General features: G+C 45.4%; 1 protein-coding gene across 3 annotated transcripts in view; it reads left to right on the top strand.

The window, feature by feature from the left end:
- Positions 1–26995, top strand: part of UNC5C (unc-5 netrin receptor C) — a 321936-nt gene that overhangs the window by 281716 nt on the left and 13225 nt on the right. For all 3 annotated transcript variants that reach the window (XM_079990771.1, XM_079990772.1, XM_079990770.1), the window contains 4 exons: positions 3972–4140; positions 7003–7236; positions 21440–21589; positions 22753–22917. In XM_079990771.1, the coding sequence (XP_079846897.1) occupies positions 3972–4140; positions 7003–7236; positions 21440–21589; positions 22753–22917 (718 nt within the window). The remainder of the gene's footprint in view (positions 1–3971; positions 4141–7002; positions 7237–21439; positions 21590–22752; positions 22918–26995) is intronic.

Genomic DNA, 26995 nt, shown 5'->3' with positions numbered 1-26995 from the left:
GTGTTACTGTCAGATACTCACAGGATCTCGCTTCACTCTCCCCAAAAGGCATGTTAATGGCAAGGAAAATTCTGTAGGTTCAGCATTGTTTCAGGACTCTCTACCATCCCAATGTAATTATGCCCATTGTTATTTTTGAGATATGTGTTATTATTTTTATTTTACAAAATACTGTTGCAGAAATACATAAACAAAACTTCCCTATATTATTATCCTTATGAATAATAGTAAGCACACCTTTTTAAACATCTTCTAAGCTGTAATGTATGTCAGCGACAATCTCTAGAACATTAATCACTTGATTAAGATCAATAAAAGTATGTGTTTTGCTGTTTCAAAACTTGAGAAACAAACAACAGTCTTTGTTGTAATAATTACATCTTTGTCTTCCTTCTTTGGTTCTTACGTGTTGATTTTTCCTTAATTTCATATCAATGAAATTTATCTTCTTTCATTCCTCATTTATAGGAATTGTTCTTTCGTTACAGTACTCAGCATAAAGAAAGCTAGCTGCTGCTACCATATGACATAGCAATTCTTTAGCATCTCTTAATTACAGATTTAAATCACAAAGTATAATAAAGGAATGAGATATATATTCTTTCAAATTATTCTATTAATTGCTCTAGCAACCGTAAACCAGTACTTTATTAGCAAAGAGATAAGAATCAGTGCATGCTTTCCTCAAAGTAAGCCCCATGGAAAACACATGAATGTTATTTCTGAATAGACATGCAACGGGTTGCATTGTTAGGGAACAATCCTATGGCAAGATCCACTGGGAGAAACATAGGGCTGGGCTGCCCATAACACAATGTGACGTGGTTGCCTCTGGCAGAAGATCTGGGCCCAGGGAACACACTGCTCACTGTTGGGTCATGCCACCACCATGCCCCCGCTTCCTCCACAGCCATGCCCCCTACCACTATGCCCCTCACCCATGGAGGAGGCAGGGGCATGGCTGCAGAGGACACAGGGGAATGGCCTTAATTGGTGAAACAGCCTGGGCCGGCCCTGGATAAGCAGCTTCAGCCAGCATTAATTCTCCAACCCTGGCTTAACCCAATATACGCAGGCAGAACTTGCTTATCCTGGCTCCGCCAGCTGAGCTGAAGCTGGTAGAGTCAAGACTGGTATAAGGTAAAGGTAAAGGGACCCCTGACCATTAAGTCCAGTTGTGACCGACTCTGGGGTTGCGGCGCTCATCTTGCTTTACTGGCGTACAGCTTCTGGGTCATGTGACCAGCATGACTAAGCTGCTTCTGGCAAACCAGAGCAGCGCACAGAAACGCCGTTTACCTTCCCGCCAGAGTGGTACCTATTTATCTACTTGCACTTTGATGTGCTTTCGAACTCCTAGGTTGGCAGGAGCAGGGACCGAGCAACGGGAGCTCACCCCATCGCAGGGATTCGACTTTCTGATTGACAAGTCCTAGGCTCTGTGGTTTAACCCACAGCGCCACCCGCGTCCCAAGACTGGTGTAAGTCTCCCCAAAAGTGGCATTTTGGGAGTGGGGTGGGACCAGAGAAGAGGGACTTAGGCTGGATCCTAACCATGTTCAGCTTGGTCACATCACCTGGCAACCCAGCAAAGAGCACTATTTTAAAGACTTTGTTTTCCCTCTATGAGGCTTAGAACCCAGCCAAACTTGAGTACATTTAAGTCCCATTCATTTAAGTGGGCAAGTAATGCATTTGATTATTATTGAATCTTTGCAAAGGTCTAGCACTATTGTGATTACCATCTGATGTTATTAAAAGCAGCTTCCAGAGCACATTTGCCATCTCTTGGTGATGGTAGAGTGCTGTGATGTGGGTGACTGGCAAACAGATATTGAAAGATATTGAAAAGGAGCAGAATATTAAAATAACATTTGTGAGAACCCTTTATGAGTCGGGAGTTGCAGAAATATTTTTTAAGCATTTACCCTTTTTTAAGGAATGCATTTGACAGAATTAATTTGATCATCGTACGAGTTTTATTAGCTCACCCTAGCAGCTGTGAATAAAAAATCCAAATAATTAAAAGCCTGTACAGACATCCTCTTTGTCTCAGTAGACAAATTGTGAATCATTTTCAGTTACTGGGAAATTTGCTCACCTTTTTCAAAATTTAAACACGGGGGAGGATAAAAGTGATAAGAATGAATTTGGAAGAAAAGGCAAAATAATAATAATAATAATAATAATAATAATAATAATAATAGAGCAAGACAGCAATAGGAAGACAACAGAGTTTTAAATTTGCAAAGCCTTCAGTTAACCCGACTGGAAGGGTTACCATTTGCTCTTTGTGAGTGATTCATTTCCCTCTTCTCACTCTATGCTCTTCTTTCTCCTTTTCCTTGAATATAGCTGTTGAAACTGCATGTCAGTCAAAAAGCAAGATTTCACTTTTGCAAACCAAATCGCAGACATACTGACAGATGGCACAATCGGTTTAATGAAATCTGTATGGCACTCACCACGAGCTTAAAGTGGTTTGCTAGCATGAATTCCCCATGGGGAATCCTGAGATTTGTAGCTCACTGAGAAGGTTAAGTAGGGAATGGAATTCTCAGAAACCTTATATAAAACTACAGTTCCCAGTGTTCCTAGAGAGAGTCATGACAAGTAAACTATTTTAAACCCAGTGAGTACAGTGATGCCCTTTACGATGAACAAGTAGTCCAAAGCATTCATTTGCACCATGCTGGTAAGCCTTAGTTTGGCATACTGTGATGTGTGGATTAGGCTGAAGTCTTTATAGCTGATAGATATTTTGGGAGTGCAGCTTACTCCCTTCTCTGCTGGACCTTTTCTCATCCATAGTACAGAATCCCTCTATTTCTAGGCCTTGTGTGCAGGCATTGTTGTTATTTTCAACTTTCGAACCATGGTTCTGCAGTGACATAAAAAGAGGGAGAGAACATTTTAAAGAGCCAAGAAAAACGAGGAGGGAACAAGCAGGAAGGAATGAAGGAACTCTGGAGGGATAGAGGAATGGAGAAGCTTCAGGAAGTGCTGAGGACCATATAAAATGAGATTGGGGCCACAAGTCTATAGTTTAGGAAAGGTGGTAGGCACTTCTGGGTGACACATGAAAGTGGTAGGCATGGGCACAATTCAACCATGCAAAAGCCAGACGTTTCTACAAATGCACACCTCTTTGTCCTCCATCCGGAAGAGCAGGAAACATGATCAAATGATGCATTCTAGCCAGGCAGAAGCACTCAAGGTGAGTGCAGACAAGGAGCAATATGGGGTATGGTTTGGGGAGAGAATGTGACCTAGAGAGGCTTGGAGAGTCACATTCGACCACTTGGCATGAAGTTCCCTGCCCCTGATCTAGAACCACCCTCTGGAATCACTTACCAGCCTGAATTAGACAATCATTGAAGTCATTGAAGACGTTTGTATTGAAGATGGCTTTCCCTGAGGGTGTGACCCAGTTGCCAACGGAACATTCATTGTATATTTGCAGATATGTGGTTGTTTTCATAGAAATGATTTTATTGCTTTTAGAAGTCAAGTGTCTTGTTTTATCCTTTTTTTTATATATTGTCTGCTGCTTCGATGACCTCCAGCCATGAGCCATTTATAAATCTAAAATAAAAAATACAATTAATTAAAGTTGCTCTATAGAAGCCTTCTCCAACCTGGTGCCCACCAGATGTTTTGAACTACTGTGGCTGGTGGCACATGTCATCCAAAACATCTGGAGAGCACCAGGTTGGCAAAGACTTCTATAGTTTATAGTCAACTTGAACTTTGCCGCACTTACCAAAAAGGCTGGCTACCATTGTTCTGGGATTTTTGGTTTTTTTTCTTGCGTGCTTCCTTCTTGTGCAATGGTTTAAACATTAAGGAACATCACATCTTGCACTGAGGAATAACTATGATGATAGATTTGAAAAACAAACCTGCTTCTACATAATATTTATTAAACTCGTGTGGAAAAACATGGATTTCCCTTCCTATAATCTTGCCAGGCCACCGGTAGAAGACAGCCAAACCCTTTTGACCCCTGTGGTGAGCTGTGGACCTCCAGGAGCACTGCTGACCCGCCCTGTCATTCTGACAATGCGCCACTGTGCAGAACCAAACACGGAAGACTGGAAGATCCAGCTGAAGAACCAAACTGCCCAGGGACAGTGGGAGGTGAGTCTACAGACCTTCAACATATACCACCGTAATTGCTTGCTTGCCACAACTCTTCAGGACAAGTTATTAGTCATTTGTTGTAAATTATCTGGCTATTCTAAATAATGGCAGCATCACGCCACCTCTGGACCGGATATCTATGCCAGCAGGGCTGCAGATATGGCACTGATTCTGCCTTTCTGTGTAGGTCTGCAGACAGAGGATGATGGTTTGATTCGTGACCTTAGATTAGATGTGGGAAAATTATAGCTCAGACTATTTTACACATGGTTTTGCATGCACAAGCTACTTGTTTATTTCAAGGCCCAGTTCAAGTGTTTTGTGTCTGTGTTTAAAGTCCTACCCAGCTTAGGTTCTGCCTCTTCTGCATATATTCCCCATGTGCACTGAGAAACTCCATTGCAAGTGTTCTTTCTTTCTGTAATGCTGTGGAAGAGCCCTTAATTGAATTAGGCTTCAGTTGGAGTCCCTGTCTTTTATTCCTTGTGCGTGCTATTTACTTTTATTCTGTATATGGCGTTTCATTGTGTTTATTGCTTGTATTTCATTTTTGTATTTTGTTCATTGAGCCTTGCTGTGAAGCAGTATAGAAATGCAATAAAAAAGTAAATATTGATTGATGGATTGAATTTATATCCCCAAGGAACCCAGGACAGATAAACACAATTTAAAAGCAAAGCTAAAACACTCTAAAACAGAACATTCTAAAAACAATTATAATTATTAAAAAAACCCAAAAGCAGTTACAGCTAAATACATTGTTCCATCCGTTAACGGAAGCCCTGAGGCATTCAGCCCTTCGCATCTCTGAACCCAGAAGCTCAGGGCTTCGAAAAGCTCTCTGTCTTCCTGGAGACTGGGCTAAATGGACCAATGCTCTTTTTCAGGAGAAGGCAACTTGAGAGCCAGTGTGGTGTAGTGGTTAAGAGCGGTAGATTCGTAATCTGGGGAACCGGGTTCGCGTCTCCACTCCTCCACATGCAGCTGCTAGGTGACCTTGGGCCAGTCACACTTCTCTGAAGTCTCTCAGCCCCACTCCCCTCACAGAGTGTTTGTTGTGGGGGAGGAAGGGAAAGGAGAATGTTAGCCGCTTTGAGACTCCTTCGGGTAGTGATAAAGCGGGATATCAAATCCAAACTCTTCTTCTTCATATGTTCATCATGACCATGCAGTTGTTAAAACTAGTTTCCAGAATCACACACGTAGTCTGCAAACAATCACCAAGGTTCTTGCATAGTAAGCATCACCTTCAGCAGGTTCACTCTCTTCCTCACTCACACTTTTTTGGAACCGATCTCCTGTCTCTTGCTCTTACTCAGTTGAACAGATGTTTGCATGGCTGGAGGCAGGTCAGCCTTATGAGTGCCTGCACAAATGCTTCATGACTTGGCTGGCAGGGGTGCGTAGAATCAGCATTTCAGGTGGCAATTTTCTTCCTAGCCCTTGGGAAGGATGGTGTTGCCTTTGCAAATGTGCAGCATCACCTCTGCCCAGAGTCTTGAATCTGTTCCCAAGCTAGGAAATAACCAGATCCAGCAGCCCTATTTCCCTGGATCACCAGCATTGCCAGAATCCTTTGGAGACTGCAGAGAGAAGGTTCATCAGAGCGCCGTGTGTCACAGATACAACATTTGCAGCTGCACATTCCTCTGTTCTTGCTTGTTTTATTTTTGAACCAAACTTACCAGACACCTTTTGTCCCCATGCAGTATTGCACAGAAAAATAAGCAGGGAAAGTATTCAAAAGTATCTCTTTGTCTGTGGCCCCGTGGTAGGAAGCTGCCTTCCTCTGAGTCAGACCATTGGTCCATCACAACTGTCTGCACTGACTGGCAGCACTTCTCCAGGATCTTGACAGGGGTATTTATTTCCTTGCCCTACACAGAGATGCTAGGGATTGTTCCTGGCACTTTCTGCATGCAAAGCAGGTCATCTGCCATTGCACTATGGCCCTTTCCTTATGGTTTTCTTTTGCATATGGAACTGTGAGCAGGATAATTGTCCACAAGCATAATCAGTTATGCAGGTCAGTTTTCTCCATGCTCTTGATCGTCACTTATGCTCTTCCTTAGTAAGCTTGCAAATAGAATGAGTGAGATGGCATTCACTAGATGATTTTTTAGAAATAGATCAGTGCACCTTTCCTGCTAGGCTTTCTTTTAGAAGTCAATGTATCTATATAACTAGTGTTTCTTTTTAGTGGTGGACTCATGTTAGACATGCTTCTTCTTGTTGTTGTTGTTTAGTCGTTTAGTCATGTCCGACTCTTCGTGACCCCATGGACCAGAGCACTCCAGGCGCTCCTGTCTTCCACTGCCTCCCGCAGTTTGGTCAAACTCATGCTGGTAGCTTCGAGAACACTGTCCAACCATCTCGTCCTCTGTCGTCCCCTTCTCCTTGTGCCCTCAATCTTTCCCAACATCAGGGTCATTTCCAGGGAGTCTTCTCTTCTCATGAGGTGGCCAAAGTATTAGAGCCTCAGCTTCTCGATCTGTCCTTCCAGTGAGCACTCAGGGCTGATTTCCTTAAGAATGGATAGGTTTGATCTTCTTGCAGTCCATGGGACTCTCAAGAGTCTCTTCCAGCACCATAATTCAAAAGCATCAATTCATGCTTCTAGAAATAAGTAAATAAAAAACAAGGGTCCCAAAAGATATAGTCCCTAAACGTATTTGAATGCTGGCCCCTGATTCTCAGCTTCTTGGCTATCTCTGCTGTCAGACACCTCCTGCTTTTGAAAATCTCACCATTGCACTTTAATTTGGTAGGTGGTTCCTGAATCATAACAGTGAGCTGGATGGATCCCATCAAGCATATGGCTGATTTGTTATTTTGTGTTGTTAACTTCCCACCTTTTAGGATGTGGTAGCAGTTGGAGAAGAAAACTTCACCACCCCATGCTACATTCAGTTGGATCCAGAGGCCTGCCATATCCTGACAGAAACTCTCAGCACCTACGCCTTGGTAGGGCAGTCGATCACCAAAGCAGCTGCCAAGCGTCTCAAGCTGGCCATCTTCGGACCACTGATCTGCTCATCCTTGGAATATAATATCCGTGTCTACTGCCTGGATGACACCCAAGATGCCCTTAAGGTAATAATTAGACTCATTCATTTTAGAATTGTGTGTGTGGAGATCTAAATGCTGCAATTACCATATATTAGCCTCCTGATTACAGCTATTGTGCATTTTTTAGACTTCGTTTTTTGTGCATGAGGTCGGATGTTGTACAATACTTTGTTTTATAATACAGAGGGGAGCAAAGAAAGAAAGCAGAGATAAGAACCAACACTGCCTTTTCCATAATTATTTCTCTTGTACATTAGGCTAATTCTTCTCCCAGCATTCTTCCTTCTTTTGTTTACCTGTATCATCACCTGGATTCTGAGATTTTTGCATTATTAACAGGCCATAAGGTTCACCAGAACTTCATTGGTGGTTCATGTATTTTTAATGCTAAGTGCCAGTTCCCCCAGAGATGCAAAACATATAAATGCCTCTTTGTAAATAGTTGATAACGATAAAAAAAGCACCAGGGCTGTTAATCAAGTGCTTGCTGTTATATTACTTTCTTCTATGACTTTGTCTGCAGTTTTCTGCCCTCTGAATTTGCAATTGAAATGTACCTCAGCTGCTGCTTTCCCTATGAGTGCATGTGGCCTTATATAATGCAGATTTAAATGTATTTCATTTCATTTATTTATTTTGTTTCAAGCTACTCTTCATCAAGCAAGTGATCCCAGGATGGGGTGCATCAAATATAAAATCAAACTAACCATAAAACAATATACCAGTAAAAATAATTAAATGGTTCCAATAGAAAGCATAAAAAATATCAGTCAATATTACCTCTCTTCCTCCTAACTATAGAAATTGGTGTCCTAGTGCATCAAGGAGCCACAGCATTAAAAGCCTTGGGAAAGAGATAAGTTTTTTAGCCGGTGCGGTGGGGGGGGGGGAGTGTTAACTGATATTCCATAGCTGAGGAGCCACTGCTGAAAAGGCCCTTTTATGCAGGGGAGAGATACAAACCTCACTCAAAGATGAGCTAACAAGTAAAGCGCAGGTGAGGAACCCATTGGGCCCAGTGGCCCAGGTCTTCATCTCCTCCCTAACTATACTAAGAGTGGCATTTTACTTGGAGCAAATGTATGTAAGTGCTTTTGTGAATTTGTTACAGCAGGCCTCCAAGGGGTCCAGTAGCCCACCATTTGGGCCAGATCCCCAAAGCCCATTGACCACTTAGAAGACCTCAGCTGAAGAACTATTTGAAGTCACAAGGATGGTGGAGATCTAATCTCTCTTTCCTGCCATCCACATCACCCATTAGGCAATAATCATCATTGCAATAAACTTATAAAACCAGGTGCTAGTTCTATCCTGCAAGTTAATCCATGTACACTTGCGATCAAATATAGGGTGGGTTTAGGCTTGCCATGCATCCAGAAAATTCCAGACATGTATGGAAATCGGATGCCAAAAATGACGTCCAGGGAAAGGGGATGGGGGGGCGTTTTTTCTGGGGGTTTTTATGTGGTGCACACGGCAAGGGCTCCAGCTGCCCATGGTGTCACTTCTGTTGGCACTGGCCATTGTCTCATCACTTGGCGATGTGCAGCCACCCCGTCGGAGAACCACTTCTCTGAGGTGCAGATGGTGTGGTAGGCAGCAGCAGCACTTCAGCATGTGGTGGCAGCACAGTGTCCTGAGTGTGGCGGGCTCTTCCAGTGTGGAGAGCCAGTGTGGTGTAGTGGTTAAGAGCAGTAGACTCGTAATCTGGTGAACCGGGTTTGCGTCTCCACTCCTCCACTTGCAGCTGCTGGGTGACCTTGGGCTAGTCATACTTCTTTGAAGTCTCTCAGCTCCACTCACCTCACAGAGTGTTTGTTGTGGGGGAGGAAGGGAAAGGAGAATATTAGCCACTTTGAGACTCCTTCGGGTAGTGATAAAGCGGGATATCAAATCCAAACTACTACTCCTCCTCCTCCTCCTCTTCTTCTTCAGCTGCAGTGCCAGCACCTGGCACTCCTTTCCCAGGGGCCTGGACCTGCCATTTACCTCTCTGAGCCTGCCCACCTGGCCACAAGGTCTGAGAGCTCCTGCCTGACGGCTCTCACCATCTCCTGCAGGTTAAAGGGAGGCAACACTGGCTCATGTGCAAGTGTGTGTGTGTTATTCCAGAAAGCGGAAGCGAGAGCATTGCTTTCACTCTCCATGAACTCTGTGATCCAGGGAGGTTGAGCAGCCTCTAGCCATAGCAGAATAGGCTCCCCCCATGCCCCACTCTCGGCCTGAGGCAACTGTATGGTTGCAGGAGGCTGGATGGGCTCCTTGCGGGCAGTGGTGGGAAGAGAGAGCAGGTTTGAAGGGGAGCCGTAGAGAGAGCAGGGCAGCAGTGGCCAGAGGTGTCCGCCAAGGGAAGCTGGAAGGCAGGGGATCCAGGGCGGGTATTGGGCTCTGGGGAAATAAGAGGCACTACGAGGTAAGCCTAGGTAGGTTTGCTGCATCATGGTAAAGGTCCTTCGCTGGTGACATCTATACAGTGGTGCCTTGGGTTAAGAACTTAATTCATTCTGGAGGCCCATTCTTAACCTGAAACTGTTCTTAATCTGAGGTACCACTTTAGCTAATGGGGCCTCTCACTGCCACCGCACCACCAGAGCACAATTTCTGTTCTCATCCTGAAGCAAAGTTCTTAACCTGAAGTTTTATTTCTGGGTTAGTGGAGTCTGTAACCTGAAGCGTCTGTAACCTGAAGCATCTGTAACCCGAGGTACCACTGTACTGATGTGAAGTTTAGATTCCCATCATTAAGTATTTGGCTGGATTGCCAGTATCTTACTGCCTCCACTTGCAAATTTCCTACAGAGTGGATTATTCCCAAGAGTTTTACATAACAAGAATCCATAACAATATCAATAACCTCTGCCTAGAAGATGTTTGCATTTTATAATGCTTTGCTAGCAAATTCAATTTTCATTCCGAATGCATTTTGGCATCATGTCTTCCAGAACATCAAAGCGTACTATCTTTGTTACAAAAGCAGAGTGACTGGTTTCTGTAGTGATTGGAAACACAGGGGGGAAGTGTTTGAAGGAGTAGGATGAAGACAAGGCATATAGGTTTTGGAAAGCTGAAGGTGGTATCAAAGAGGTGTTGCCCTTGGTGGGTGTGCACTCATTCCCATGTCACCACAGGTCAATCCATTTTTGTAGGTATTTGTAGAGTGGTTAAAAAAACCTGCAACACCTATTTGAAAACAGGTAACAGCAGAACAGAACAAATTAGTACACTATGGGCGATACTACCTGTGCCATACCATCTTAAACTCTCTTAAAAACTATTATCTGCCTGCAGCTGAAAAAAAGCAAGCCAGGAAAGCTTCCTTGCTCTGCATGGGGTTTATTTGGGGCAATGTCTGACAGCTTCTCTTGGAAAATTACTGCATTTTATTCATCATAATATTATTACTTGCATCCCGGACTCATTAAAAGGGGATTAAGTTCTAAGCAGTGTCAAGGTCTGAGTCTCCCAAAGACAATAATCTTTTCCTATCTGCCCATCTTAGTCCACATGGTCCGTGGGTGTCTTCTCATTTTCTCTGGAATTTGCATGCACAGGAAAACATCTTCTGAGAATTAGTAATAGAGGCATCTAACCTGCTGACATATGCAGGAGCCAATGAGGCTGTTCCCCAGGTCCTTGTTGGTTGCCCATATATGCACTGTCTGCATAAAGGTACCATACAGAAACGTTGTGCATGTATCTATGTATGTACGTACAAGTATGTATGCATGTATATGTGTTTGTGCATGTGTGTGTATTCTGTTGGTTTGCTTTGTAGATGTGCAGATCTTAACTAATATAATAAAACTTAGCACAACAAATGTCCCACAGGACCATATGTGGCATGCCAGCAATACATTGTGGTTCACCAGGTGTTTTATAAAGTAGGAGCAGGAATAGTGGAATTGCAAAGCATGTGGCAAGCCATTGCACATGGCTGGTGTGCTATGTATGCCATAAGGACCACCTGTGATGCAGACCTGCCTGAGGTTTCATCCCAGGAAGCAGCAGCTTTCCCCATGGCTGATTTTAGCAGTAGCCAAAAGCAGAGGCAGCTACCTTAAGGGAGGCCAGATGCAAAGTGAGATAGCAGCACTCCATTACTCTGTAAGATGGTGCCACCAATGCTGATTTAGCTAGTTTGTGGACTGTCGTTTGACCTAGCAGGAAACAGCAGGGATTGTCACAGCTGTCATGTGGCTTTCAGGCTTCTGCTGCATTGAATGAGCATGCTGACCAGTCAGAAAAAGCCCTCAAACTTGGAAGTGTTGTCAACCGGATAATGCCAAGGAGACAGGCTAAATTTGGGATTCTGCACACTCTGCAGCTGAAACAATCAAATTTTTTAAGTGCTCCCTGTTCCCTGCATCACCTTCATTAGTTTGCGGGAGCTCAGGTTGGTCACTTAGGCATCGCCATGGAAGAGGAACTGCAGCACCAAAAAAGAGGGCAAAAGTCGGTGTGGGTTTTTGTAAGATTTGCATAGGCTAATTGATATGTAGAGATGCAAATACAGAAACAATTGCTGCAATTTAAGTATAAGTACATCTCATCATAGTAGGAACTGTCTTCTTTCCAGTTGCTAACTATAGATAGGCGATTTAAAGACCCCTGCTCTCTTTTCTTTATCTTTAAAAGGATTTGCACTTTGGACATAAGACTTCTATCTATGAAGCAAGATACATGGGGACCCTAGGGATTGATTTATACAGTTAACACTAAAAATGAAGCAGATTGTCAGGGACTGGCTGGATGCAGAAGAGTGGTGGGAGGCATCAGTTGGGGAACCCCCGAGGGAAACCCCCGGTGGAAGAAGGCTCAGAGCAAGGGGATTGGTGGTGGGACAGCGATGAGTGGCCAGAGGGAGAAGAGGGAGCAGACTGGGAGGTGTCGGAAGCTGAAGGGGCAATATGGTTTAGTGAAGTGAGCAGGAAGAGGCTGTGGCAAAGAGCAGTGCAGAATCAGAGGCAGGGCAGCCAGGAGACAGAGATGAGGCAGGCTGCTGGTCTCCCGCTCCTTCTGTGACCAGCTCCCCTCTCTCCCTGGTCTCCTAGATCACGCAGAGAAATGAAAAGAGCAGAGCAGAGATTGGTTGTGTGCAGATACTGTCTATGACTGCTTGGAAAACACTCTTGAGAGGAGGGGACTTTGGCAGCTGTGGGAAGGCGAGGACCTTCAGTCCTCACAACTGCCTCATTGGGGGCAAGACCTACTGGGAAGAGTTGCAATAGGCCTTCACCGTTTAGGTTGATCTGAACGAAGAATTAACTTCATTGACACCGGTTTTTTCCTGCTGACCTATGTTGGACTCCGGCTCCTGACACAGACTGAAATATGATTGGAATGCAAGCTTCCTAATTTTTTAATTAATGTAGAATCCCTTCTAGCTGTTATTAAGACTATCACCCTGGGATTACCAGCCTGCCAATACCCACTATGGTGTGTGTGAAAGGTCTCTGTAAATCAGGCTTCCTGAAACTTGGCCCTCCAGATGTTTTTGGCCTACAACTCCCATGATCCCTAGCTAGCAGGACCAGTGGTTGAGTTTGAGGAAGCCTGCTGCAAGCATCACCTGGATGAATGTTTGTGTGGAGCTTTTGCCTTGAATTGTCTATCCAGCACTGTCTTTTCTTATCACATTCTGGCCTGTTTCTAATTGGTATGAAGACAGGGAATGGTCCATGGTACCAAACAACAAATAAATGATAGTGGAGCGGGGAGAAATGGTGAACTCATTTCACATGGATTCTCCATTAGTGACTGTCAGGGAACTGCCATCGGAGCTCCAAGTGGTGGAGGGGCTCCAGGATGCTGGGAGACCCTCGGATGCTGAGGAGGGAACCAGCAGGGGGAGAGGGGGAGTTTCAGCAGAAACAGAGTCGGAGGAACAGCTCCGAGACGCTTCCAGTGAGAACAGCGGGGAGAGCTCAGGACCTCCTCTTGGGACGCCCACTTTGCGCAGGAAGCTGTCACGTAGAGAATCTAGGCGTAGAGTTTCTGTCAAAGAACTCTTATGTTGGAAGAAATTCCAGAAACGCCCACTGACGGATTCTGCCAGCGATTAAGGCAGCCATGCACCGATGGCTGCACGGAGAGGGACAGTTTTGAAACTGATTACTAAACTCTAAGAGTGCAAGCACTTACACACAAGTAGCCCCATAGTTCATCACAGCAATCCATCAGTCCCTGACGCTACTTGTGCGAAGGAAGGCATCATGAGCAACCCAACCGGCGCCGGAGGAGCAGGAGGAGCTGGAGGAGGACCAACTCTGGAGGAGAGAAACAGAGATTTGGAACGCCAGCTGGCTCTGCTAACAGCGCGGCTCGATGAAAGGAGAGCTCAGGATGCACAGGGGAAACCCACCCCCATTACAAGGAAGGTACCGGGGTTGGTGCAGAAATTCGGGGGGGACCCAAGAAACTACCAAGCCTTTAAGACAGAGATGCAGTATGCCCTGAACCTGCAGTATGATGTCTTTGCTGATGAGGAGTCGAGAGTGGCCTTTGTGATTGGACATCTCGAGGGGGGGCTAAAGACTGGGTTCGACCCCTGATGGCATCAAATAATGACGCCTTGAAAGACTTGAGGAAATTCTTTATCGTGATGGACTTGATGTTTTCCAGCCAGATTGAACAGGGCGTGGTACACAGACAGTTGATGGCGTGCAAACAGGGAAATCAGTCAGTCCGAGAGTATTGGGTGCAATTTACCATGCTCATACACAAACTGGGTTGGGATCTGTCTTCGGACCCGATACAAATGTTGTTTGAAGAAGGCCTAGCCCCGGCGGTGAAAGATGAACTTTCCCGCGCGCCCCGTCCTGAGTCCATGGATCAGCTGACCAAAGCGGTGCTTACGATTGGTGCGCGCCAAGAGGCGAGGGCGCTGGAGAAGCGGGAAGGGAGAGGAGAGCGTTGGAATGATTTCCGCATTCCTGAGATGCCAGAGCAACCTTCTCCGCCAGTGGAACCAATGGAAATTGGAGGCCCGCGCGCGCGGAACTTCGAATTTTAACGAAGGGCGGAAGAAGGAGGGAAAGAGCGCCAAAAAGTGCTTCCTCTGCCAACAGCCAGGACATTTTGCCAGGGTCTGCCCTCAAAGGAAGGCGTGGCAAGGAATGGTGGGGGCTGTTGGGGGTGAGGAGGAGGGGGAAAAGGAGCAGGTAAAAGCCAACGCCTGGCTGCCAGCGACAGGGCACAGCAGCCAGGCCAAGGAGCAGTGAATGTGCCCAAGCCTGAACCCCCCCCCGAGCATCCCTCGCCATAGAGGTGGTGCTAGAGTTACCCAACGGACATCCACTCACGATCAAAGCCTTGTTAGACTCAGGCAGCTCTTGCAATTTCATGAGTAAGAAATTTGCATCAGAGCACCAGATACAGACGCTGCCCTTAAGTCGTCCTTTGCAGGTCACTACGATTGATGGGAGGGAACTACTGGGAGGAGAAGTAACCCAACAGACGGTGCCTATGACAATGAGAGTGGCAAGGCACGTGGAAGTCATTGCATTTCATGTAGCCACACTAGCGGGACCTCCCATCATTTTGGGAATGAGCTGGCTGGCACTACATGACCCGCTAGTGGGATGGCACCAACGGACGGTGTCTTTCGGGTCAGCTCATTGCTTAGAACACTGCAAGGGAAGAGGAAACCCTGGGTTGTCCATGGCAAGTTTGGCAGGGATGGAGGTGGGGAAAAAGGGAGAAATACCACGGCAATACGCTGACCTGAGTGACGTCTTCAGTGAGAAGGAAGCAGATAGACTGCCCCCTCATAGACCCTTTGACTGTCAAATCAACCTACTCCCAGGAGCCCAGCTACCAGTGGGCAAACTGTACGCCATGTCGGACAGAGAGATGCAGGAGTTAAGGGAGTTCATAGACAAAAACCTAAAGAGAGGTTTCATAAGGGAGTCGAGAGCGGTGGGGGGCAGTCCAGTGTTTTTTGTGGACAAAAAAGACACTAATAAGCCCAGGCTTGTAGTGGACTTCAGGGCCGTCAACTCAGTGTCGGAACCAGTAGCCTTTCCCATGCCCAGAATTGACGACATTTTGACCAGGGTTAGGAAGGGAAAGATTTTTACCAAGCTGGACCTAAGGGGGGCGTACAACCTGATCAGAATGAGGGAAGGGGATGAATGGAAAACCACCATGTTTACCCCCCTGGGGGCCTTCGAGTACCTCGTTATGCCTTTTGGATTACAGGGGGGCTCAGCATGTTTTCAATCCTTCATGCATCACGTTCTAGGACCCTTGCTGTACAAGAACTGTGTAGCCTTCTTAGACGACGTGCTGGTCTACTCAGAGGACAAGGAGCAGCATGTCAGAGATGTCCGGGAAGTGCTAAGCAGGTTACAAGCAAACCAGCTATGGGTCAAACTGGAGAAGTGCCAGTTCCATACGAGAGAGGTGGAATTCCTGGGGTACCGTTTGTCAGACCAGGGGTTATCAATGGATCCGAGCAAAGTACAGGCGGTACTGGAATGGAAGACACCTCGAACCAGGAAGGACGTGCAGAGATTCCTGGGGTTTGGAAATTTCTATCGGAAGTTCATCAAAAACTTTGCACATTTGACGGCACCCATCACCGATTGCCTCAGCAGTAAGAAGAAATTTGTGTGGACGGAAGAGGCGCAGCAAGCGTTTGACCGCCTAAAGAAGGCGTTCTCGTCGGAAGAACAGCTCTTGCACGTGGATCTGCAGAAACCAATGAGGGTGGAGACCGATGCATCAGACCGAGCGGTAGGGGCAGTGCTGCTCCAGCCAGGAAAGGATCCCTCAGACTGGAGGCCGTGTGCCTTCTTCTCGCGGAAGTTGAATAAGTCCGAAAGGAATTACACGGTGTACGACAGAGAACTGCTGGCCATTTATGAAGCATTTCGACGCTGGCGACATCTACTAATAGGAGCGCAACACAAGGTCCAGGTGTGCACCGACCATAAAAACCTGGAGTATTGGAGAACGGCCAGGGTATTGAACCAGAGACAGGTGCGATGGGCACAGGAGTTCTCCAAGTTCCATTTTGAGATTCGCTACATACCGGGGGAAGAAAACGTAAGGGCGGACGCTCTCTCCCGGAAACCAGAATATATGGAGGGGGAGGGAGCGCCGGAAGAAAGGCATGTGATACCCGAGGACCACTGGGTGTGTGGAGCAGCATTGGTGGGACAACGAGAACTTGTAGAGGGGACTGAGAGCAATGAATACGCCCAAAATAAGCTCAGAGAGGTCCGGGGAGCAGGGGAAAACCCTGGGGGGTTTGAGGAAAAAAACGGGGCACTGTACTACAAGGGGGCCTTGTACATACCAGAGGGGGAATTGAGGAGGAGGGTACTCAAACAACTGCACGACAGCCCCACTGCTGGGCACTTTGGGCAACACAAGATGATGTTGTTAGTCACCAGGCAGTTCTGGTGGCCAAAGGTGAGGGAAGATGTACGAGAATATATAAGGGGGTGCGACCGCTGCCAGAGAGCCAAAGGGGAGAGGGCAGCACCGGCGGGGTTGCTGGAACCATTACCCACACCAGAACGGCCGTGGCAGGCAGTGTCCATCGATTTTATGACGGATTTGCCCAAATCCAAGGGGAAAACGGTGGTCATGGTAGTAGTGGACTTGTTAACCAAGATATGCCACTTTGTAGCTTGCTCACATGCGGTGACAGCGGAAGAAACCGCCAGATTGTTTGTAAAACACATTTTTAGGTTGCATGGCGCCCCCTTGAGGGTAGTCTCTGACAGAGGAAAACAATTTACGTCCCGGTTCTGGAGGAAGCTCATGAGCCTACTCCATGTGGAGGTCAATTTCTCGACCGCCAGGCACCCAGAAACCAATGGGCAGGCGGAAAGGGCAAACAGTATCTTGCAACAATATCTGAGGTGTTATGTAAATGACCGAGAGAGTGACTGGGTAGAGAAATTAGCCCTGGCCGAGTTCGCCTACAATAACGCAGAAAATGTGTCCACAGGCATGAGTCCATTCATGGCCAATTATGGGTGTCACCCTAGGGCCTTTCCAGGGGAAGGGGAGGACAGATGGAGCGTTCCGGCGGCGGAACATTTTGTGGAAGAAATGGAAGCAATACATCAACAGCTGAAATTGAATTTAGATAGGGCTAAGGAAGAATACAAGAGGCAGGCAGATAGGAGCAGAAGGGAAGGAGAGACTATAAGGGTGGGGGACCGGGTGTGGTTGTCAACACGAGGGTTACCTTTCAAGGGAGGTTGCAAGAAATTAAGGCCAAGACGACTGGGACCCTTCGAAGTCACACAGCAGGTCAATCCTGTGGCCTTCAGGCTCAGACTGCCAGACAACATGAAACTACATCCAGTATTTCATAGGTCATTACTGTCACCACACAGGGAAGGGCGGGAATTTCGGGGAAGAGAAGGTGAAGTTCCCGCGGCACCACAAGTAGAAGAGAGGGAGCGCAGCAGTCATGTAGCAGAAATACTTGACTCTCGGTGGAAGGGTAAACAGGTGGAGTACTTAGTGGCATGGGAAGGGGAACCGGAGTCAGAGAATGCTTGGGTACCCGCAGAAGAGGAAGAGGAAGAAGAATCAGATGGGGAAGATTATTTGGGAAGAAGGGATAGTAGTAGGTGGAGAGCAGTGTTCGAGTCATCCGAAGATGGGGAAGAGTCCTTCCGGGGGTTCCCAGCCTCACCACCCAGAGAAAGGAGGAGAACGGGGGGTGAGGGGGGTCCTGGAGGGGAGGTGGATGTCAGGGAACTGCCATCGGAGCTCCAAGTGGTGGAGGGGCTCCAGGATGCTGGGAGACCCTCGGATGCTGAGGAGGGAACCAGCAGGGGGAGAGGGGGAGTTTCAGCAGAAACAGAGTCGGAGGAACAGCTCCGAGACGCTTCCAGTGAGAACAGCGGGGAGAGCTCAGGACCTCCTCTTGGGACGCCCACTTTGCGCAGGAAGCTGTCACGTAGAGAATCTAGGCGTAGAGTTTCTGTCAAAGAACTCTTATGTTGGAAGAAATTCCGGAAACGCCCACTGACGGATTCTGCCAGCGATTAAGGCAGCCATGCACCGATGGCTGCGCGGAGAGGGACAGTTTTGAAACTGATTACTAAACACTAAGAGTGCAAGCGCTTACACACAAGTAGCCCCATAGTTCATCACAGTGACCTTTTCATTTGTGGGAGTTCCATTGACCCTACTTTATGGGTAATGAATATGTGCTCACAACCCCTTCCTATATACAGTGTCTGTATAGAGTGTTTGTGTGATAATTTTCCTAAGCTGTCAATCATATATTGCTATTTATAAATCATCCATGGCTTGTCATGTACATACCCCCCCAAAAAAACAGTCACCAAAGGCTGAAGAGGCGTTCTGATTATAAAAGGCACAATGCTGCATTTCTCCTGACAGACTTACTCCTCAAATTATTCAGCTGAAGCATTCCCCGAACAGTTGCCAAAGTCTTAGGCGCAGCAGCAAAGCCTAATGACATGTCATAAATAATGCCTTGTTCCTTGTAAAAACGGCTTGTTTTTCTTCCTTGTGTAATGGTAGCAGAAATGTTTTTGTCTCATCCAGCACTAATCAGTAATAAAGCTTACACGGTGAGATGTGGTAGGAATGTGCAATGTGGGTCAACTATAGCCACTGTTCTTCATTTCTTTATGGGTAAATGAAGGACCCCTACCACTGTCCTTTTTTAAAAAATGCAAATGGAAACTGTTGCAAACTGTCCCCTTTAGTGCTGTCAATTTCCTTTCCTTCTCCCTTTCTGCACCACAGTTTGCAAGACTGAGGACCAGTCCTTTTGTTAAATTTGTATCCCACCTTTTCACCCGATGGTGCTCATGGCCAGCTGTGTATTTGCTGCCTCGATTACTCTAGAATTGTGGAGAATGGCTCCCCCACAGCCAAGCTTCACACTGCAGTATTCAAGTCTGGGATCACGTGGCTTTCCTTAAGTTGTGTGTGTCTATTTTTGTTTAAATTGCATCTCACTTTATAGTCGCAGTGGGACCCTCCAGGCAACTCACAAAGCATCATTAAAATCACAATATTAGAAAATGACAGCCATATCATAAAACCAACATACACTATAAATTAGGTAGAGAAACAGCAGCAGTAAGAATTCATTTTCGGAGTGGCCCCACGTGCCTTTTTAAATAAATGTTTCGACTGATCTCTGAAGGTTATGTTGTGTAGGGAGTCTCTCTAGGGCAAGGGCAGACAAAGTTGTGCCGCCCAGATGTTGATGGATTACAGTGCCTGCTACCACTGGCTGGCTGGGGGTGATGGGCTGATGGGAGCTGGAGGCCAACAGCCCCTGGAGGGCATTTATTTGGTTCCTCCTGGGCTAGGGAGATGATTTCACAGTTTTAGGACAAGTGTATCCAAAGGAAGGGCAAGTAACACTCTTGTCATGAGATGCCTTTCACTCCTGGGTCTGGTCCCTCAACTGCAGCCTTTTCTAAAAATATATATATTGGCCACATCTATCCATGTCCCAGTAACACCCAGGCTAGATAAATATAATGTGTAGTTGTACAGTGGGCAGGGTTTTTTTTAGACTGAAGATTTCACCTGCTTCAGAGCATGGCAGGTAGACCGTTGCATCGATCCAGTTTGTTTCCGTGCACAATGCAGAGTGCTGATTTTGACATATAAATCCCTAAATAGCTTGGTCCTAGAGTGCTTCCCCATATAAACCTGCTGAGCCCTCCACCGAAGAGGCCTTTTTGCAAGATCAGGTGCCATTAAAGAGCATTGTTTCAAATTCTTACTTAGTGGTATAATTTTTGATGATCTGATTGTAAGCTGCTCTGGAGACTCTTAGAGTGGAAAAGCATAAAAGTACTTGAAATAGCAGATCAAGGCTGCATTCTTATGCACAGTTTGAACGCAGTGGGCCTCCCTTCCAAGTTAACAGGCATCGGATTGGCATGCATATAAATAAATGTCTGAAATACAGGACCAGCCCTATCATTAGGTAGAGTGAAGTGGCCACCTAATGCAACAGATTTTGAATGTCATAAAGAGGCAGCAAATTGTTGTTTAATTTATTATTGTTGTATTTTTACTCCCAGGGAGGAGGAGAGGCACTTGTGGGCGTACTAACTTGACTAACTTTGGGTAATGTAACTTGAGGGCAGGAACATTGCTGCTCTGCCTTAGGCAGCAAATTCCTGTGAATTGACTTGAATGTCTAAGGCTCTATACGAATGATGATTAGTAGTAGTAGAATTATATTAGCAAGTTCATGCATATGCATGTGTAAGTGAAGATCTTTCATGGTATATACCAAGACAGTCTGTGTGGGGCATACATCAGTTTGCTGTAAGGAAATGTAACAAATTTTCCTTTAGACAAAACTGGGAGATAATTTGGGTGTAATGAACGTTGATAGTAATCAAATAATTACTATTGATTTGCTATTTAAGACGTCTTCATGATGTAATTAAGGCGTACTCAAAGGAACCTGGAATTGATTGATTGGCAGAACCTTAATTCTAAAAGCTTTCTAATTACATTCCTTTTCTTCTAATAGTGTAAAGACAAACACCATTTTGACTTTAAGACTGGTCAGGTTAGTAGTTGGGACACCAGACTTGTCTCTTATGCTAAACAGACAACATGGCAAACATAATGCTCTTGCATTGCACTGCTCAAGCAAAACCACATTTTATACTGGATTTCAAAAGTTTTACCTGCTTCTGTGCATGGATTTGTAATGAGAGGGGAAAGTGGTGAACTGATTAATTGACCTGGGATTTTGTGATAATATGAGCTGAAGTCTTTTGAAGGCAAATAATAAGGTGCTGTTGAAGACCTCTCAGAGCAGAATGCAGAATGACACAGTAGTCTGGTTTGCATGTAATATCTACCATGGTTTGTTTGATTGTCTGAACTCTGACTAGTGGCTTAATTTTGACTTGTTTACTGCCAGCAAACAAACCAAATCTGATCCCATGGTTTGTTATGGTTTGTTAAACAATCCAGGGATTATTGTTATATGTGAGCCACACAAATGTCAATACTGTTCCATTCACTGTTGAAATGGATTCTGATTGTGTCCTTTCTCTGGTAGAGGGATGTATAACAAATGTCTTCCTATGATGCTATCTAGTAGTAATGTCCAGAGAGGTGGTTGTGTTAGTCTGTTGAAGCAAAATCAGCCTAAAGTCTTTTTAAAAATACACAACCAACCCCCCCCCCAAAAAAAACACCTCCGTTAAATGGATGTTGTCTTTCTTTCAATACTCAGGAGGTGCTACAGCTGGAGCGGCAAATGGGTGGACAGCTGCTAGAAGAACCAAAGGATTTGAATTTTAAGGGTAGCACTCATAACCTCCGCTTATCCATTCATGATATCACCCATTCCCTCTGGAAAAGCAAGCTGCTGGCTAAGTACCAGGTAAGCATTTGGAACTGCTAGAAACAACTACTGTACCAGTGTGCTAAGAAGAATGCTGTGGAAAGGCCTAGAGAGTCAGTGCCTCACCTGCATGTACAAAAATACTTTAAAGCCAAATATGCAGTGGCTCCCTAGGAACAAGTGTGCTTAGGTTCCCAATACTTTTACTTTAGGGACACGGGTGGAGCTGTGGTCTAAACCACAGAGCCTAGGGCTTGCCAATAAGAAGGTCAGTGGTTCAAATCCCTGCGACGGGGTGAGCTCCCGTTGTTTGGTCCCTGCTCCTGCCCACCTAGCAATTTGAAAGCACGTCAAATTGCAAGTAGATAAGTTGGTACCACTTCAGCTGAAAGTAAACAGCTTTTCCGTGTGCTGCTCTAGTTTCATCAGAAGCGGCTTAGTCATGCTGGCCCCATGACCCAAAAGCTGTATGCCGACTCCCTCGGCCAGTAAAGCGTGATGAGTGCCGCAACCCCAGAGAAGTCTGCAACTGGACCTAATGGTCAGGGGTCCCTTTACCTTTACCTTACTTTTATTTTAAAACTAGATCTCCTCCTCCTCCTCCTCCTCCTCCCCAGTAGATTCAGTGTTTATTTCTGTTTCTGCTCTGACACGGTTCATCTTTGTTCATGCCAAGAATGTAGAAGAAACATATATTTGTAATATGAGGAATTTAAACCTTTACATTTTTGCCCATGTACTAAAAGGAGCAATTCAAGGAATGCCAAATACGCTTCCCCATTAATTGATCTCACAGTGATCTCAACTAGCAGCTTTCGACATGCCTTTTGTTACAGAATTCTATAAGTTAAGGTTACCAGATGTCCCCATTTCTTGGGGACAGTTCCCAGATTTACGAATCAGTCCCCATACAAAATCCATTGAAGTTGAAAAGTGCCCCCGGATTCATTGAAAAAAATCTGGTAAATTCAATTAAGTGTGCACTGTGCAATATTATCTTTAGCTGGTTGTGAATAAGCCAATAAACAGTGGATGGAAGTCAGTGCTAATCATACCCAGAGAGTAGACCCACTGAAATAAATGGACCTACTCTGAGTATGACTTAGCTGGACATCACACATTATCCTTGCTATTAGCCATAGTCACCTCCTTGCTTGAGAGTTTTATCTAGCTGGGGCTTATAGCTATCACTTCTCCAACAGGAAATCCCCTTTTACCATATCTGGAGTGGATGTCAAAGAAACCTGCATTGTACCTTCACCTTGGAAAGGTTCAGTCTGAACACACTGGAGCTGGTGTGCAAACTTTGCATACGGCAGGTTGAAGGAGAAGGGCAGATATTCCAGCTCAACTGTTCAGTATCAGAGGTAAGGAAACTCAACCGCTTCCCACAAGTCACCAATATTACTTACCCAGGTTCAGTAATTTATGTGTATGGTATCCATTAAACTGGGGTGGGTGATCTTGCAGTCATCTTCGATCCATCTACTGGGCAAATGTGAAAGGTGCTACTTACATATTTTGCCCTCTGAAAAGGTCCGAAGCTGTATTGGGGAGTGCCCTGGAAAATTTACATAGAAAAAAAGTTGATTTTGTACCATTTTTTTACAGTGCAAATTGCAGGAGCAATCTGGATAGAATGAAAGTTTGTTTGTTTTATTTTGTTTTGTTTTGTTTTCACTATCCCCTACTGAGGGATCCTAAACTCAACCAGGTCTCCTGCACTGGCAATTAATGTTCAAAATACAATCCTGCACTTAGAAACACAGCTATTGTAGCTAATATAATGTGTAGTTAGGCCCTGAGAAGCATTCGAGAGTCGGCTTAATGATGCATCAGGAGATAATCTTACAATTCTGCCTGGAGAATGCTCGTATACAAGGACCGCAGGAGAAAAAGGCATGTAAAATCACATCTTGTTTAGACAAGATGGACATTAGTCCCTGTTTATATAAATTGGGAGGTGATGCTCAACTGTTCTGGATTGGGGTCACTCTCTCCCTAACGTATCAGGTTTACAGGTTAGTGGCGCTGTTAGATCTGGCCCTGTCTTTTGATGCCTAGGTGGCATTGGTGTTATGAAACATCTGCCGCCAGCTGCAACACCTCATGGGCAGAGATAGGCTGGCTGCTGCTATCCATGCTCTGGTAAACCTCCAGATTAGAGTTTTGCAATGTTTTGTACATCAGGTCACCCTAAAACGTCAGTCAAGAATATATATGCAGTAATTGGGCTGGGCTGGGTGCACTTTATGTCAGGTCTTAAAAAGCATCACTTGCAACTATAAATGGACAAATCTGTCAATTTCAGTTTCTCTCCCAATTTTCCAGTCAGTTCAGGTCAGTTCTCCACATTCCCACCAGTGTTAGAAACTGAGATATGAAAGCTAGAAGCTAAATGGCACCCAAAGCCTAGGTTATGGGCACAACAACAGAATGTCTAGGCACATTTTTTATAACAAGAATAGAAAGCTGAAAATGAATGAACTGCAGATAAAATATTATGTTTATTTTTCACATTGTCTAGTCCTTTCCCTGCCCATGCCCATAATATTCTGAAGAGGGTCACTTCTTCAGTCTTCAGAGAGTAGCTGGAAGTGGGGAGGCAGAAAAAGGTCCTCCTTTCCTTCCACTGTGCAGTTTTAATCTGGAATCTTAGGTGCAGTACAGCGCCCAGAGTTCAGAAACTGCTTGCACCAATGAAATTCCCTGTTGCAAAATGCGCCTAGAACAATGGCTGTGTTTTGATTCACATAGTGTTGCACAAAGTGCAAATTAGGTAGATTCACATTTAAAAGTGAACTGAACCAAACTTCAGTGAACTGAACCAAACTTCAGTTCATTTAAAAGTGAACTGAACCAAACTTCTACTTGCAACCCATTTGTTTCCAAGTATAATCCATTGTGCTAGGTCTCTAATATAAAATTTGGGACCAACCACTACCAAAAGAACTTGATCAAGCATTAAGATCACCTTCAGACGTCCTGCTCTGAGCCCAAGTAGCAATCAGGGAAAGGACCTTAGTGGTATTGCTCCAGAGAGACCACTGAATCTTTTGTCCTTTCCATGCCAGGCAAAGTGTGTCTTACTCAACCTTTTAATATTTTGTGGTTTCTTAGTATCAACTCCTGCTGACTTCCCCGCTTTTTACATAACTTAAAGCCACCAAACTGAAGTGCAGGATATTAAATTGAGTAAATAAATAAAATTAATATTTAACAAACACTCCTTATTATCTTCCTTGAAATAAAATGCAACTTAAATGAGGGCAGCTTACTTCCAAATAATATGTTTAGGAGTTTAAACAGATTGTTCCAATGGGTTGGATCCAAACTAAGGTAGCTGCGTATACAGCATATTGAAGTCAAAGTGGCATGTTAGTCCCCATTGAAATAAATTGAACTGGAATCATGGCTAATTCAATGGGAACTAATTCAGCGACGACCAATTAGTTTGGACCCAACCCAGCCTTTGCCAACCAAGGGCCCTCCAGATGTTCTGGAACTCCCTTCAGCATAGCTAGTGCTGATGGGAGTTGTGGTGTGAAACATCTGGAGAGTACCAGGTTTGCAAAGGCAGATGATGATGACGATGATGATGATTGAATTTATATACCACCCTATACCTGCAAGCCTCAGGGTGGTTCACACATCTAACCCCATGTAACTTTTCTAAACTGGACTCAGGCTAAAAGGCTATATTGTGTATTAGAAAAAGTAATTGTGTGTAACACTGATCTATTGAAATCAGCGGAAAACTTAGAATCATATAACAGTAGAGTTGGAAGGGACCGTACAAATCATCTAGTCCACCTGTTGCAGTGCAAGAATATTTCACTCAACATGGGACTCAAACCCCTGGGTCTGAGTGTTATTCTAAAGCAGCAATGCAGCAGCAAGCAAAGGCTATAGCAGCCAAGTCTGCTGCTTGTGGCTGGAAAGCCAAACAGGATGTGTGTGACTGTTGCCATGGAAACAAAGGGGCAGTCCATTCTGTATTGAGCACCGGATGTTAGCTCAGTGTGTGTCATATGACCTGTACAGGATGTACATGGGTGGAGTTTTGAAGTTTCTCTCTGTTTGTTGATGAGAGCAGACATGTTTTCTCTATATGACTGCTGAAGACAGGAATAAAACATGTAGATACATTTCTGTCTGTGTCTGATTCCCCTCCCTGGGGATATGCTGGAGAGCAGGGAGGAGGAGAAGCAGTTTGGTGTGTTTTTCTCACAGCCTGAGGAAAATCGCCGGAACGGACCTCGTGTGTTTTTCCTCCGGGAGTCGCCGGAGGGAGGTCGAAAGAATTCAGCCGGTGCCTGGAGAGATAGGCACATACCTCTGACCGGCCCTGAATCTGACATTGGTAGCAGTTGACGGTTGCTACGATCCATGGGAGTCTGCCTCAAGGAGACTGTACTCATCCCTCTCCATGGAGGCCTGAGATGGATGCTGATTCTCTGCAGCTAGAAGCTGACCAGAAGAAGCTGAAAGCCAGGCTACGGAGCCCAGGTATGAGATTTTCGGGCTTAAGAGTGTGAATGCAGATGGATTAATTCTCTGCTTCATGGGAGCAACGTTTGGGAAAAACAGCTCCGAGAGAGAAGAGTCTGCATTCCAAACATTCCTGTGGTTTTTCCTGTCCAAGGAAAGGAATGTGGTTGCTTAGCAACGCAGGCCAGTTTCAAGATAAGGGCTGGATGTCAGGCTGTGCTCGGAGAAGCAAAAACAGCTCGTGTTTTGACTAGGAACTGTGAAAGGGACTTTCCAAGCAGCCAGTGTTATTGCTGCCAGGTGCACAGAGTGTAAACAAGCCAGCTTTTGGATTTTAGAGGCTTGTGTTTGAGAGTCAATGCAAGGACTCAAAATGAATGCCAAGAAAGGGGGAGGCCTGCCTTCTCCAACCCTTTTGACCAGTGACAATTATGCATCTTGGTCTATTAAGATGAAGGCTTTGCTGCAGAATCAGAGACTGTTTGGGGTGATTGAGAACCCCATCCCTGCAGCACCAACGCGTCCTTGGGAGTCACAGGATATGAAGGCCAGAACTGCTATAATTCTGTGCGTGTCAGACTCTCAGCTTATCCATATACAAAGTTTAGAACACGCGAAAGATGTTTGGGACACGCTGAGAAGGACACATCAGAGAGATGCAGGTTCTTCAGCGTTGCTGTATTTTGAAAAGCTGACTAACCTGAGGCTTGCGCCTGATGGAGATGTTCAAGCGCACCTGACGGAAATGAAATTTCTGCGTCAGCAGATGGTGGAACGCAATTTCCGTCTGCAGGAGGAAGTGTTTTGCTTCATGGTGATCAACAGCCTGAATCGGAACTACAAAACGGTTGCCAGTCAGCTGGGGTCTCTCCCAGCAGCTAATCTAACGGCGGACAGGGTCTTTGCCGTGGTTCTGAACGAACATGACAGGCTTGCCGCCCTGGAAGTCAAGGA

Source organism: Podarcis cretensis (assembly GCF_951804945.1).
Source record: "Podarcis cretensis genome assembly, chromosome: 9".
Classification (NCBI taxonomy): Eukaryota; Metazoa; Chordata; class Lepidosauria; order Squamata; family Lacertidae; genus Podarcis; species Podarcis cretensis.
The sequence above is the reverse complement of the archived record's forward strand: the minus strand, read 5'-3'. Positions and strand labels throughout refer to the sequence as shown.